This window comes from Erinaceus europaeus, chromosome 1 (assembly GCF_950295315.1).
Source record: "Erinaceus europaeus chromosome 1, mEriEur2.1, whole genome shotgun sequence".
NCBI lineage: Eukaryota > Metazoa > Chordata > Mammalia > Eulipotyphla > Erinaceidae > Erinaceus > Erinaceus europaeus.
In genome coordinates this window covers 45,692,883-45,708,293 of record NC_080162.1, presented here as the reverse complement: position 1 = coordinate 45,708,293, position 15,411 = coordinate 45,692,883, and the positions used below count along the sequence as shown (strand labels likewise).

The 15,411-nt window shown below is 41.6% G+C and overlaps 1 protein-coding gene across 1 annotated transcript in view; it reads right to left on the bottom strand.

Annotated features, from left to right (window-relative positions):
• Window positions 1-15,411, bottom strand: part of ATP9A (ATPase phospholipid transporting 9A (putative)) — a 189,407-nt gene that overhangs the window by 53,950 nt on the left and 120,046 nt on the right. The window contains exons 12-13 of the mRNA XM_007533060.3: window positions 13,530-13,672; window positions 11,477-11,589 (exon numbers count right to left, since the gene is read on the bottom strand). Coding sequence (XP_007533122.2) covers window positions 11,477-11,589; window positions 13,530-13,672 — 256 coding nt within the window. The remainder of the gene's footprint in view (window positions 1-11,476; window positions 11,590-13,529; window positions 13,673-15,411) is intronic.

The following is a 15,411-nucleotide window of genomic DNA, read 5'->3' as shown; positions in this document are numbered from 1 at the left end:
GCCAACACGGAACTCGGTGTGGTTACAGTAATACTTCAGTTCGCACGCAGTATGCACCTTCCAGGAATCTAACCGTTTATGATGGGCAAAGAAACAAAACACAGTAAACAAAAATCAGTAAATTTTTCTGAGTTTTTTTTTTTCTTTTTGCCTCCAGGGTTATTGCTGGGGCTTGATGCCTACACTACGAATCCACTGTTCCTGGAGGCCATTTTTCCCAATTTGTTGCCCTTGTTATTACTCTTGTTGTTGTTGTTGTTATTTTTGTCATTGTTGTTGTTGTTGGACAGGATAGAGAGAAATTGAGAGAGGAAGGGAGACAGAGAGAGGGAGAGAAAGACACCTTCACTGCCTGTGAAGCAATCCCCTGCAGGTGGGGTGCCAGGAACTTGAACCAGGTTCATTACGCTAGTCCTTGCGCTTCGTGCCATGTGTGCTTAACCTGCTGCGCCACCGCCTGACCTCCAAGATATTATTATTATTATTATTATTATTATTATTATGGACAGAGGAAGAGAACCAGAGCATCACTCCAGCACACTGCCAGGGATCAAGCTCAGTTCCTCATGCTTTCAAGTCCTACAGTTTGTCATGCACTACCTACTAGGCTGCAGTAAATCAATGTATTTTCAACTAAAAAAAAAAAAAAGGTTGTGGTCCAGGAGGTTGGCACAGAAGATAAAGCATTGGACTTTCAAGCATGAGGTCCTGAGTTCAATCCCCAGCAGCACATGTAACAGAGTGCTGTCTGGTTCTTTCTCTCTCTCTCCTATCTTTCTCAATAAATAAATAAAATATTTTTTTAAAAAAAGGTTGAAAACAGCAACTGCAACTAGTGCTCTCCAAGGGTAACAGCCATAGTAACAGATAGAGAAAACCTGCTAGGTTTTTGGTTCAGCTTGAAGGTCAGGAGTGGGGACATGGTTTTAAGCAATAAGGTAGAAAGAGTATTGAAGCTAAGAAATGTGAGCTTTGGGGTCATGGTGGTGGCGCACCTGGTTGAGCACACACATTACAGTGTGCAAGGACCTACGTTCAAGCCTCCATTTCCCACCTGCAGGGGGAAAACCTCACAAGTGGTGAAGCAGTGCTGCAGGTATCTCTCTGTCTCTCTCCCTCTCTATCTCTCCCTACCCTCTCAATTTCTGGCTGTCTCTGTCCAATAAATAAAGATAATAAAAATTCTAAAAAAAGAAAGAGAAAGAAATGTGAGCTTTGGTCTTTGGTCAGCCAGGAATAGCTGGTGTGACCTTGAGCAAGTCATGCCTGCTCTGTGGCCTCACCTCCCTAGAGATTGGCAAGAAGTTGGTTATCAATCCAAGCTCCACACAGAAGAGGAAGGATGCTCAACACCACCAAGTGGGGAAGGCAAATGATCCACTGCCAATGTGGGATGCTTTGGATTCATGAAAGCCGTCCTTCAATGGGGGTAGATAGCATAATGGTTATGCACAGAGACTCTCATGCCTGAGGCTCCAAAGTCGCAGGTTCAATCCCCATACACTACCACAAGCCAGAGCTAAGCACTGCTCTGGTAAAATGAAAGAAGAAAGGAAGGGAGGGAGGAAGGGGAGAAAGAGATGAAGGAAGAAAGGAAGGAAGGAAGGAAGGAAGGAAGGAAGGAAGGATGGATGGAAGGGGAGAAAGAGGAAAGAAAGAATAAGAGGAAGAGAGAGAGAGAGAGAGAGAGAGAGAGAGAGAGAGAAAGGAAGAAAGACTTCCTTTAAAAATGGGGGTTTCATTGCTCTAGAATATAATTAGAGGGGGTCAGGCGGTAGCATAGCGGGTTAAGCACACATGGTGCAAAGCACAAGGACCGGCGTAAGGATCTCGGTTTGAGCCCCCGAATCCCCACCTGCTGGGGAGTTGCTTCACAAGTGGTCAAACAGGTCTCCTGGTGCCTATCTTTCTCTCCCCTGCTCTGTCTCCTCTCCTCTCTCGATTCTTTGTCCTATTCAACAATAACGTCAATGGCAACAATAACAATAATGACAACAAGGGCAACAAAATGGGGGAAAAAATGGTCTCTAGGAGCAGTGGATTCATAGTGCGGGCCCTGAGCCCCAGCAATAACCCTGGAGACAAAAATATTTAAATAAATAGATAGATAAAATATAATCAGTAGAGTAGGGCACCAAAGTAAAAACCCTGTGGTGAGGGGGAGGGTGGACATTCGGCTTCCCGGGGCGGCTGGGAGGCGGGGATGGGTAGGTGGGATAGGACACAGTCTTTTGGTGGTGGGAATGGTGTTTATGAAAATTCCTATTAAGTTGTAGTCATATAAATCACTATTTAATTAATATGAGAGGGGAAAATTGATTGTATGTCTCTAACTCTTTAAAGCACAAACTGAGTCTTTTTAATACATAGACCGAGTCTTTGATATGTTGACTCTCTCAAAAGCCGAGACCAGGGAGAACAGAAGCAACCGGTGGCACAGCTATATACAAGATGCTGGGTAGGTATTATACAGCAAATCCTAACAAAGGGACTTTTCAGAGTTAACCCAATTACCAAATAATGTGATGATAACAATAACTATCCATTGTTTTCTTGAACCCTAAGACAGCAGGAACCTCACATTTCCACTATAGAGCCTATATTTCTACCAGTCCTGGAACCTTAGGGTGGGGCCCACTTTCCTACATGCTTCTCTCAATTCATATCAAATAATATTGCATCCGCCGATCACAACCTAATCAATGCAACGAGTGCCACCTGAGCATGCTTCACTTCAGACTGTGTCCAGAGACTTCAGGTGTGGAATGACAACCCTTCAGCTTCATTACTCGGGTGAGACCTTTCCTTTCATAATAATCTCTAATTCCATTCCAGGTGGTTCAAAGTCCCAAAACCTAGATATAGACCAGGTCCCCTGTAGAGCATATGTTCACACGTATCCATAAACTAGGGCAAAATATATACCTGAAAGCAAAAGTACACAATAGCCTGCAGTGGGTCCCCCCTAACACTTCATCTGCACTATTCCAGCCTTCAGGTCGATAATGGTTCAACAATTTGTTTGGCTTTGTATGTTAACTCTCTTTTCAGCCACCAGGTTCCAGATGCCATCAGGATGCTGGCCAGACTTCCTTGGACAAATGACCCCACCAATGTGTCCTGGAGCTCTGCTTCCCCAGAGACCCACCCCACTAGGGAAAAAGAGAGGCAGGCTGGGAGTATCAACTGACCAGTCAACGCCCATGTTCAGCGGGGAAGCAATTACAGAAGCCAGATCTTCCACCTTCTGCACCCCACAATGACCTTGGGTCCATACTGCCAGAGGGATAGAGAATGGAAAAGCTATCAGAGGAGGGGATGGGATATAGAGATCTGGTGGTGGGAATTGTGTGGAGTTGTACCCCTTCTATCCTACGGTTTTGCTAATGTCTCCTTTTTTAAATAAATAAATTATATATATATATATATATATACAAAATCACTGGGAAAACAGCATTTGTTAGTTATCTAGTGCTCAGTGTTCAACAAACCTCAGGTGTCCCCTACAGCTATCCTAAAGAAACCCAGCCAGTCAGCTTCTGTCCAACCTCTCCCAAGTTGGCTACCTCCATGTTCTTTTCCTTCCTCACTGTGCTGTGGCTACACTGGTCCTATCCCCTGAAAATTTCTTGCTTAAGAGTCTTTGCACTTGCTGTACCTTCTTCCTGGAATACCATGGCCTTGATGTGTGCTGGACTGGCCCACTCCATTTCATCACTCGGGTCTCGAATCAAATGAGGCTAACACAAAGAGACCTTCCTTGAACCACCCCCAGCCCCCAATTCATGTCACCCTGTGTGATCTCCCCATCTGAGGTGATGCTTCCATTTTACCCTGTGGGTATCATGCTCACATTCTGAAACTGGTCTGTTCATCTGATGATTCTCCAGTTAGACCTCATTCTTTTAATGACAACAGAGTGTGTCAATGTGTGTTATTCCTGATTACATTCTTAGTGCCTGAGGCAAATTCTGGCATGGAGTGGAGATTTGCTGAACCAGTGAGCAGATTAGCAATTCAGTATTCTGAAGGTGATGGTGGAGAGGCTTCACCTGATGTAAATATACTCTTTCCTTCTCTAAGAAAAAAAAATAAATATCAAACTGACCAACATCAGTTCAAGAGATAAAATCACAGGTTTGGACAAAGGATCTCCTGCAATGGTCTTCCAGAGTTAAATGAGTCCCAGAAGTTATAGATGTTTATGAACTTACTGGATGCTATGTTCCATTCAAAACATATTTTAATCCAGCAGAAGAGAAGTGATTGGCTTCTTTAGAATGAATTGCATTTCATACCCATGAACACATGGTTGCCCAAAATAGAGAACAGATGGGTTACGAGTAACAAGAAAATGACTTTTATTTAATTTTTTAATACTATTTTTAGCAGTGGCATTAGCCTCCTCAGGTAATTAGACAATTACTAAATTATTCTGCTCATGCAGGCATACACATTGCTCTGGCTTCCTGCTCTGTTAACCTGCTCTGTTAACCTCTGGTGTCAAGAGGACACAAGTTTCACTTCCAGGCCAAAGGGCACTGCATGGTAACAATAATTAGAGTAATGAATCAGAACTACAGTTTAAATGAATCATTATTTGCCAACTGCTTTTAATTATCAAGAATTTAACTCTAAAATCATAATGAAGGCTAAAGATTTACAGAAAGCTTCTCTCTCCTAGAGAGACTAAACCAAGAACATTTTTCCTAAGTTCTATAATTTATGTTCTAGCTATAGACGCATGTCTTCATTTTTGACCATGTTCCCAAGCACCTGGTCCAAATTATTAGTTAAAGTTAGTGGCAATAACAAGACCTTTGACAAAGTAATTGCTTAGGTTGTTAAGTTTTAGTAAAAGTGGGCTTGCATGGCTGGGGTAAAGGCATTCTTCACCAACTTCTGCACTTCCTAAGCAATTTGATTTCATGTCTACAGAAGTCAAATACTTCCACTAACATTGCACATGTAGGCTAACATAGAGTTTGGGGTTCTGCATTCCAGGTAAAACATACTCAGAGTCAGGCCAAAAGAAAAGCACAGAGAGCACAGACTTTTGCAAACCCTCCACATGCAGATTATGGGACTGTCTGACAATGAAACAGAAGATGAGGCTCATTAGCCCCGACCAACAACAACAACAGTTGATGTTACATTTCTCTATTTATGCCCTTCTTAAATTAGCATGTGTCCTCCTTCCCTACTACAACATTTCAGGGTGGAAGGATCCTAATCATTGATGATAAAATTCTCTCTTGTAACTTTCCAGTAAAAGGCTAGTACAGCCATCAAATGGTAATCCATATATATCTTAATGGGCTCAGCTGGTATTAGCAATGGGTCCCATCTTCAAATATACTCATATTCCCCATATGGAAGAGTTTCTTGTTGTACAGTGTTTATCTCTAGCCTCCTCCCTATAGGCCCTTTAACCTACACACATTTCTTCTTACTTAAAACATACCAAGAGAAAATAAAAACAGATGTGGCATCCACAGGGGCAGGTTATGATTCCCTCTGCCCTGGGGGATAAAACCACTGGTCTACTTAGAAGGGGAGGGCAAGATAGTCCTACATGAGGTCAGACACTGAGAGAGAAAACAAAAGTACACATACAAAGGCCTTTGGGAAGACAGCTCACATCATAGAATTCTTAGGAGTCATTCTATCATATCCTAGCCCATAAATCAAATATACCAAACCAATAGCAAGTAAGCCTCAGCAGCAAGAGAAATGGCTCAGGGAGTAAAGCACAAGGCTATGATTCCTGGTACCACATATGGCCCAGTGGTAGTCTAGTATTAGTCTGGATGTGTGTGTCTCACACACACATACTAAATAAATAAATAAGTATAAGATCCAGGAGGTCAGTCAGCAACCAAATGAATGTCTTTCATGTGTGAAGTCCTGGTTCAACCCCAAGCACCACATGAGAGCACCAAGTACATCACTAAGCATGAAAGCAGGGGGAGGTCTGTGGATGATAGTGTGTCACCGTCTCTCCTTTCTGCCTCTTATTTAAAAATGTGTGTGTTGGGAGTTGCATGGATTTGTACCCATCTTATCCCACAATCTTGTTGATCATTATTAAATCACTAATGAAAAATTATTTTTAAGAAGTGTGTGTATGTGTAATTTAAAAAATATTTTCCAGGGAGAACTTTGGTCCAGAAGAATGATTATCAGAACATTGACTTACCATGAGTATTATTTTTTTCTCTCTAAATACAATATAAAAGTCACCACTTTTGGATATTATCATCATGTTAATGGACATTTACAATGTCTTGCAATTGTTTTTTTTTAATATTATTAAAGAGAAAGAATTCCTGTTTAGTTAGCCACTTCCTTCCCAAAATAAAGCTCAAAGGTGATAGATACCTCATTAAACTCAAAGGGCCACTAAGAAGAGAATCAGAGCTACTGCCTGCAAATGATTCAATAGTTACAGATTGATAAAGTAACTGAGCAAATGCAGCATTCAGTATTTCACAGTAGATATCCTGGAGTGACATAAAGGCAACAAATTTCAATCCTTTAAAGCAGAACTACTTCAAAACCCTTTAGAATGTCTGTAAAACTTCTTAAGAACAGCAATTTGGAGAGTAGTGCAGCGGGTTAAGCGCAGGTGGCGCAAAGCGCAAGGACCAGTGTAAGGCTCCCAGTTCAAGCCCCTGACTCCCCACCTGCAGGGAAGTCACTTCACAGGTGGTAGAACAGGTCTGCAGGTGTCTATCTTTCTCTCTCCCTCTCTGTCTTCCCCTCCTCTCTCCATTTCTCTCTGTCCTATCCAACAACCATGACATCAATAACAACAATAATAATAACTACATTAATAAAACAACAAGGGCAACAAAAGGGAATAAATAAATATTTTTAAAAAACTTAGAACATGGGCAACTCTGCCTGCCATTTGGCAACATATGGAGTATTTTTGGTTGTCACAACTGGAGGGCGTGTACTGGAGGCATCTAGGCAACCAGACAGTAGAAGAATGCTCTCAAACCTCTTACAAGGCACAAGACACAACAGTTATTCAGCCCAATGTCATTATGCCAAGGCTGAAATAACATTGACACTATAATACTAGGTTGAGAGGGGTGAGGCCAAATTGTGCGAGTGTAAGGTTGGTGCCTGTCAATTCAAAACTTCAGCTTTGTGAACACCATGGATTTGTGCATTCATTTGGAGATTTTAAAATACATCATCTCAACATGTTTCATCTTGATTATTATGTTTATTTATAACCTCAGTAAATATTGTCTCCTGGCCACATACATTTCAAATTTGTTGTTAGTTTGTCATAAAGGGAAAGGAAGTGCTGACATATGCTAGATGCTGGAAGAACACTGGGGGCATGAAACTATTGGGTTGTCACAAACATCCTGACACATTAAATGCATCATGATGTTTCTGACAACCCAATAAATGAAATTAGTGTGGCCTGAGAGCTGGCACAGCAGACTATGTGTTGGGCTGTCAAGCATGAGGTTGAGTTCAATCCCTGTGTCAAGAGCGATACCTGACTCACTGATTCTCTCACATTTATTGATTAAATCTTTAAAAATATATAAAATATATTAAAATAAATAAATTAAATTACATTAACACAAAATGTCCAGAATAGGCAAATCCAAGACACAAAGGAGACTGGTGATTATTAGAGGTTGTGGGCATGAGGAGTAGATGTTTAACAGATATGAGGTCTATTTTCTGGGATGAATACAATTCTCAGAAAATGAATAGTAGCATCAACAATTTGTTCTGCTTTGTAACTTAACTCTTTTTCAGCCACCAGGTTTCATGCTACCATGATGCCAATCAGACTTCCCTGGGCAGACGACCCCACCCATGTGTCCTGGAGCCCTTCCTCCCCAGACACCTGCCCCACTAGAGAAAGAGAGAGACAGGCTGGGAGTATGGATTGACCTGCCCATGTTCAGTGGATAAGCAATTACAGAAGCCAGCCCTTCTACCTTCTGCTTCCCATAATGATACTGAGTCCATACTCCCAGAGGAATAAAGAATAGGAAAGCTATCAAGGGAGGGGATGGGAATACAGAGTTCTGATGGTAGGAATTGTTTGGGAATGTACCCCTCTTATCCTATGGTCTTGTCAATATTTCCATCTTATAAATAAAAATTATATAAAAAAGAAAATAATAGTAGCAATAGTTGCACAATGTCAAGAACACACCAAAAAAATGCTGAATTGTTTCTAAACAATTTGTTTTTTTTTAAGGGTTTATTGTTTATTTTTTCTAGGATAGAGGAAAAGGGGAGATAGAGATGGAAAAAGAGAGATACCTACAACACTGCTTTATGGCTTGTGAAACCTCCCCCTGCAGATGGAGACCAAGGGTTTGAATGTGGGTCCTTGCACCTGGTAATGTACACTTAACTGGGTAGACCACCACCCAGTCCCATTTTTAAACAATAAAACAGTATGATTGCTCAGGTAAACACTGATAAGAATCTAATCAATTTAACTTTCAAATGGCAAATCTGGGGCTAGGAGATGACTCACCCAGTAGAATGCACATTTTACCATGAGTGAGGATCTGGATTGGAGACCCCAGCACCCCAAGTGCACACCAGGGAAAGCTCCATGAACCGTAGAGTGGTGGTGTCATGTTTCTTCTCTCTCTCACCATCTCTCTTTCTCCCCAGCTGAAGGTAAATGGGAAAATAGTCCATAGGAAGCAGTGAAATCACACAGGCATGAGGAAAGGCTCAGGAGGATGGGGAAAAATAAAGAGGGAGGCAATTTTATGGTCTTTGAGTTACATCTCGAATTGCTCTTGTCATTGCGGTGACTTTACCACTCAGAGTTGACTTTTCAGATAAAGAGAAATAGAGACAAGGGGGCGGGGAACCCACAGAACTGAAGTTTTCCTCCAGTGCAGTGAATGTCTGGCTTAAGGCTGAATTGTACTCATGACATAGGAGGTTCCATACCAGGTGAGCTATCTTTTAAAAATAATATTTATTTATTTATTTATTTACCTCCAGGATCCAGGATTACACCTGAGGCTCAGTGTCTGCATGAATCTATAGATCCTAGTGGCCATTTTTTCTTTCCTCTAGGTCAGGGATAGGGAACCTTTTTTCTGCCAAGGATAATTTGAATATTTATAACATCATTTGCAAGGTAAACACAATTATCAGCTTAAAAATTAGTCCTCAGGGCCTGGGTGGTGGCACACCTGGTTGAGCACACACATTACAGTGGGAAGGACCAGGGTTCAAGCCCCTGGTCCTCACTTGCAGGGAAGAAGCTTCAAAAGCGGGGGTTCAGTGTTGCAGGTGTCTCTCTTTATTCTTCTCTATCTCTCCCCCAATTTCTGTCTCTATAAAAAATAAATTTAAAAAATTAAAATAATCTTTTATTTTAAAGTAGCATTTAGTGTTGCTATTAAAAAAAAAAGGGGGAGTCGGGCGGTGGCGCAGTGGGTTAAGCGCACGTGGCGCAAAGCGCAGGGACCGGCGTAAGGATCCCGGTTCGAGCCGCCGGCTCCCCACCTGCAGGGGAGTCGCTTCTCGGGCGGTGAAGCAGGTCTGCAGGTGTCTATCTTTCTCTCCCCTTCTCTCTGTCTTCCCCTCCTCTCTCCATTTCTCTCTGTCCTATCCAACAACAAAGCAACGTCAACAATGGCAATAATAACGGCAACCAGGCTGCAACAACTAGGGCAACAAAAAGGGGGAAAAAAGGCCTCCAGGAGCGGTGGATTCATGGTGCAGGCACCGAGCCCAGCAATAACCCTGGAGGAAAAAAAAAAAAAGCCCCTACAATTATTGAATTTTGATTCCTGACTGCAGTTACCTGGGCAGGGCCAGACCAAATGATTTCTTGGGCCTTATATGGCCCTCAGTTTAGGACTTTCTCCATTATAGCTCTATATAGAGGATGAGAGACAAAGAGATACTGAAAATGAGAGAGACACAGAGAAGAGGAGAGATGCCAAATCACTGCTCTACTGCTTGTGAAGCTTCTCTTCTGCAGGCCCATGTATCCTTGTGTATAGCACATTTTTTTGAAGTTTTATTTATTTATTTATTAATGAGAAAGACAGGAATAGAGAGAAGGAACCAGACATCACTCTGGTACATATGCTACCAGGGATTGAACTCAGGACCTCAAGCATTAGAGTCTAATGCTTCATCCACTGCGCCACCTCCTGGACCACTAGGACATTTTTAACTGGACTCCTGATAATGAAGTTAGTATCTATGTTGACAAGTTTCAGAGAAATATGAACTCTTTTTTCTCGTCTCCAAACACTGTCTCATGTAGCTGATCTTACATAGTCTGTCTTAGCCCTAGATGTTCCAGAATTACCTAGGGCTTGCTGTATATTCTCATACTTTTAAAAAGTAAAAGCCCAAGTTCCCCTGAAATCCTAATGAATCAGAATCTCTATGGCATCAAGCCCAAGTAAAGATCTTTTGTTTTATTCTTAAACATCATGGGTAGTTTTGAGGAACCAACATGGGGACCCACTGATAAAACTTTTAAGAATATTAATATGGTGTGGGGGTAGTTAGCATAATGGTTATACAGAGAGACTCTCATGCCTGAGGCTCCAAAGTCCAGGTTCAATCCCCCAACTGCCATAAACCAGAGCTGAGCAGTGCTCTGGTAAAGAAAAGAGAAAAAAGAAGATTACTATGCTGACTAATAATATATTTTTCTGAAAAATAAAGTTATGAAAACTTTTGTGAGGGCAGGTCTTATAAATCATTTCTAATAAATTAATTCCCACATGTTTGCTCAGGTGAACATAGATAAGAATTATTCTACAAGTAAGACTATTCATTATTGTTGCTTTAGCCCAAAACCAAAGGAAAGGGGAAAAAATACATATGCTCATAAACCAGAAGTAAAGCCAAACACAGTGGCTTCTCAAATCTTTCTCTGAGGTCCATTTACATGCAAACAATTTTCTCTTAGGATTTTCTCAATTAGCACTTTAGTAAAGCAGATTAACCCTGGAAATGAGAAAGAGGGAAAAAACCTTAACTGCAGTTTTACCCAGAAAGTCAGGGATTAGTAGTTGCCATGGCATTGAATAGGGAGAGGGTCAGAAGGGGGAAGGGAAGAGGGACTGACAGCAAATGGGCATGGGTTTCTTTAGGGGATGATAAAGATAAAAGTGATCGTGATTATTACATAACTGTGATTTAACTACACATGACTGAATTGTACACTTTGTATGAACCATATGATATTATGAATTTTATCTCAATATAGCAGAATATCCAATAATGTAATTTTTTATAGAGTTGACAAGAAAAAAAGATTTTCTGGTGTTAAATGAATATTTGAGGATTTGCTTTCCCTTGGTGTTATCTACTTAAAATCAGTTTCTTAAGAACCTACTGACACTCAGGAACTTACTGTAGAGGTGTTAATAAATGTTTTTTAGTAACATCTAAATGTAGGAATTGTTGTGGGAACTGAAACAGAAAGCCTTACCTGAGTGTAAATGCTAAATATGTGACTTTGTACTTCATCCATTGAATCAAGACCATAGGCCACGGTGCCCAGATGGAGCCGCTTGAAAACCATCTCATTCTGGGTAAGAGTTCCTGAAACACCAGACAAATGAATAATTACACCACATTCAGGTACTTTCATTGTTGTTAATTGTAATGATGGTTGTTTTCTTTCTTTTTTTTTTATTTCTTTATTGGGGAATTAATGTTTTACATTCAACAGTAAATACAATAGTTTGTGCACAACATTTCTCAGTTTTCCACATAACAATACAACCCCCACTAGGTCCTCTGTCATCCTTTTTGTACCTATACTCTCCCCCCACCCCTGACCCACCCCAGAGTCTTTTACTTTGATGCAATACACCAAACAATACTCGTTCCTTTAAAAATGGTGTCATAGTGTCCAGGTAGAAATCACCACACTCATCCTGGGAAGTCCCAGAAGGAGTGTTATTCAGGGTTTCTGGCTCATCTCACTGGCCAAGAGGGTGGCACATGATATACACTAGTCCAATCATATTCTATCTTGAAGGAACCAGAACCTTCATCAGATACTTCGAGAAAAGATCAAAGGAAGGCACCCAGGCTTCTGATGCTGATATTCCTAGAATTTTCCTGGTTCTTATCCTTCATTTTTTAAAATTTATTTGTTTTTGTTTGTTTATTATTAGAGACTGAAAAATTGAGAGGGAAGGGGGAGATAGAATGAGAGAGACACAGAGACATCTGCAGCCCTATTCTACCACTTGTGAAGCTCCCCCCCCCAACTCCAAAAGAGGACTGAGGGCTTGAACCTGGGTCCTGGAGCACTGTAATGTGAGCACTTAGGCAGGTGCACCAACGCCTGGTCCCATTCTTCTCCTTACTGAAAGCTAGTCTGTCTCTGATCTTGTGACCCATCCAGGATCTCTTTTATGTCATGGTCACTAAGTAGTATAAATGAAGCTTAGGGACAGGTCCACCCACTTCCCACTGTGGAGGGACGGGGAGATAGCATAATAGCTATACAAAAAGATAGCATAGTGGCTATGCAAAAATAGGAACCAAAGATCAATGAGGTTCAATCCCTAGCAGTGCTGTGGTGTGTAAACACACAACACACAGACACATACACACACATACACACACACACACACACACACACACACACATACACACAATGATTGGTGTATTGCACCAAAGGACTCCGGGGAGGGGCAAGTGGGGTCAGGGAAGTTCAGGTTCTGGAACATGGTAGAGGAGGACCTAGGTGGGGGGTTAGAATGTTATCCAGAAAACTGAGAAGTGTTACACATGGACCATCTACTATATTTTACTGTCGACTGGAAACACTAATCCCCCCCAATAAAGAAATTAATCCCCCCAATAAAGAAAAAAATTAACATAGAAGAGAAAAAACTGGGGAGTCGGGCAGTAGTGCAGCAGGTTAAGCACACGTGGCACAAAGCGCAAGGACCGGTGTAAAGATCCCGGTTCAAGCTCCCGGCTCCTCACCTGCAGGGGAGTCACTTCACAAGTCAATTCGCAGGCAGTGAAGCAGGTCTGCAGGTGTCTATCTTTCTCTCCTCCTCTCTGTCTTCTCCTCCTCTCGATTTCTCTCTGTCCTATCCAACAACAATAAATAAATATTTGGAAAAAAAAAAACTATGAAATTACTAGTGAGTAGTATTTTCAAGTGTAGTCAATATCTGAAGCCAAACTGCCTGAGTTTAATGCCTGCTTCTGCCACTACATACTCCCAGTGAGTTATTCACCTCTTTGTGCTTCATTTCCTCATTTCTAAATCAGGGATTAAAAATCCTCACAGAGTAATTCACAAAGTAGGGTAAAGTTTAACTAAGTGGTACATATAAACTCCCAGGAGAGTGCCTTGCACATAAATAATGCTTTGTAAAGCTTTACTGCTACCTTCATTATTCCCATCACCAAAGAACCTTCATCAAAGGATTACCGGTTATCACCAGCATCAGAAAGAAAGTTCAAGTACCTTCTTCACCCTGGACCCTATGACAATCCGTGGAAATGCTCACCTGTCTTATCTGTGAGAACATAAGAAATCCTCCCCAGCTGTTCTGGAATGGTGCTGGAACGAACCACCGTCCCAGGGATTTTTGAATCCCTTCGTATGACCCAGCTATACACAATCTTGCCCATGTCCAGGTTCACACGCAAACTAATGAAAAAAGCAGAGTAAACAGGTTAGTAGAAGACAGATAAGACTCCTTCTAGCTCCTTTGTAAACAAGTGTGTCCTGTATTATCTGCAAACACAGCGCTGGAGGGCTGAATGCATATAGTCAATACCACTGCTAAATGACACATTACACAAACCCTTATTTTGATGAAGCTATTCTATTATAAACTCAGGTCACCTAAAATACTGTAAGACTAGGGGGGCAGGTGAGCACACTGGGTTAAATGCACATAATACGAAGCACAGGGACTCGCACAAGGATCCCTGTTTGAGCCCTCAGCTCCCCACCTGCAGGGGAGTCACTTCACAAGTGGTGAAGCAGGTCTGCTCTATCTTTCTCTCCCCCTCTCTATCCTCCCCTCCTCTCTCTATTTATCTTTGTCTTATCCAATAAAAAATGGGGAAAAAAATGGCATCCAGGAGAAGTAGATTTGTGGCGCAGGCACTGAGCCCTAGTGATAACACTGGAAGCCAAACAAAAAAAATTATATCTATATAAGACTGCCTAGTTGTTACAATTTTACTCTGTGAAAAATAACTGGCCTTCCAGCCTCACATACTTTATGTTAAATTCACCATTTAAATCATGTTACATGTACAGCTCAGTGGTACTAAGGACATTCATACCACTCATCTCCAGAAGCTTCTCATCTTCCCAAATTGAAATTACAAACCCACTAAACACTCACTACCCATTCCTTCCTTCTTTCATCCCCAGGTAACCTCCCTTTGTCTACTATTGGGCAGTAGGGCATGAGACCTGCATGCCTAAGGCCCTAGAGATCCCAGGTTCATTCCTCAACACCACCTTAAGTGAACTGAGCAGTGCTCTGCTCTCTCTCTCTCTCTTCTCTCATGAAAATAAATCAAATGCATCTACACAAATTTGTTGCTACAGGTTTATTATATGAAATAATTACATATAACTTATAAGTTTATCGCTAGCATAAAGTCATTTAACATAATGACTTCAAGATTCACATATACGTCAGTTTCCTTCTTTTTGTGGGCTTGATCTCAAGAATTGAGAAAAAAAAAAATCCAAGCTGCATAGAATAGTATTTTACTTAATGGCACCAGTCAGAATATAGGCTTAATTCAGAGTGAGAATAGTCTATATTCACCTCATTATAAAACATTATCTGGAGCTGGGTGGTAGCGCAGCGGGTTAAGCGCACATGGCACAAAGCGCAAGGACCGGCGTAAGGATCGAGGCCCTGGCTCCCTACCTACAGGGGAGTCCCTTCACAAGCGGTGAAGCAGGTCTGCAGGTGTCTATCTTTCTCTACCCCTCTCTGTCTTCCTCTTCTCTCTCCATTTCTCTCTGTTCTATCCAACAACAATGACATCAATAACAACAATGATAACTACAACAATAAAAAAAACATTATCTCAGTCTCATATAAAATATTTCATTTCAAAACAAAAGGATGAATATGGGATGATCTCACTCTCAGGCAGAAGTTGAAAAACAAGATCAGAAGAGAAAGCATGGGAGTCAGGCGGTGGCACAGCGGGTTAAGCGGACGTGGTGCAAAGTGCAAGGACCAGCATATGGATCCCAGTTCTAGGTCCCCACCTGCAGGGGAGTCGCCTCACAGGCAGTGAAGCAGGTCTGCAGGTGTCTATCTTTCTCTCCTCCTCTCTGTCTTCCCCTCCTCTCTCCATTTCTCTCTGTCCTATCCAACAATGACGACATCAGTAACAACAACAGTAAGA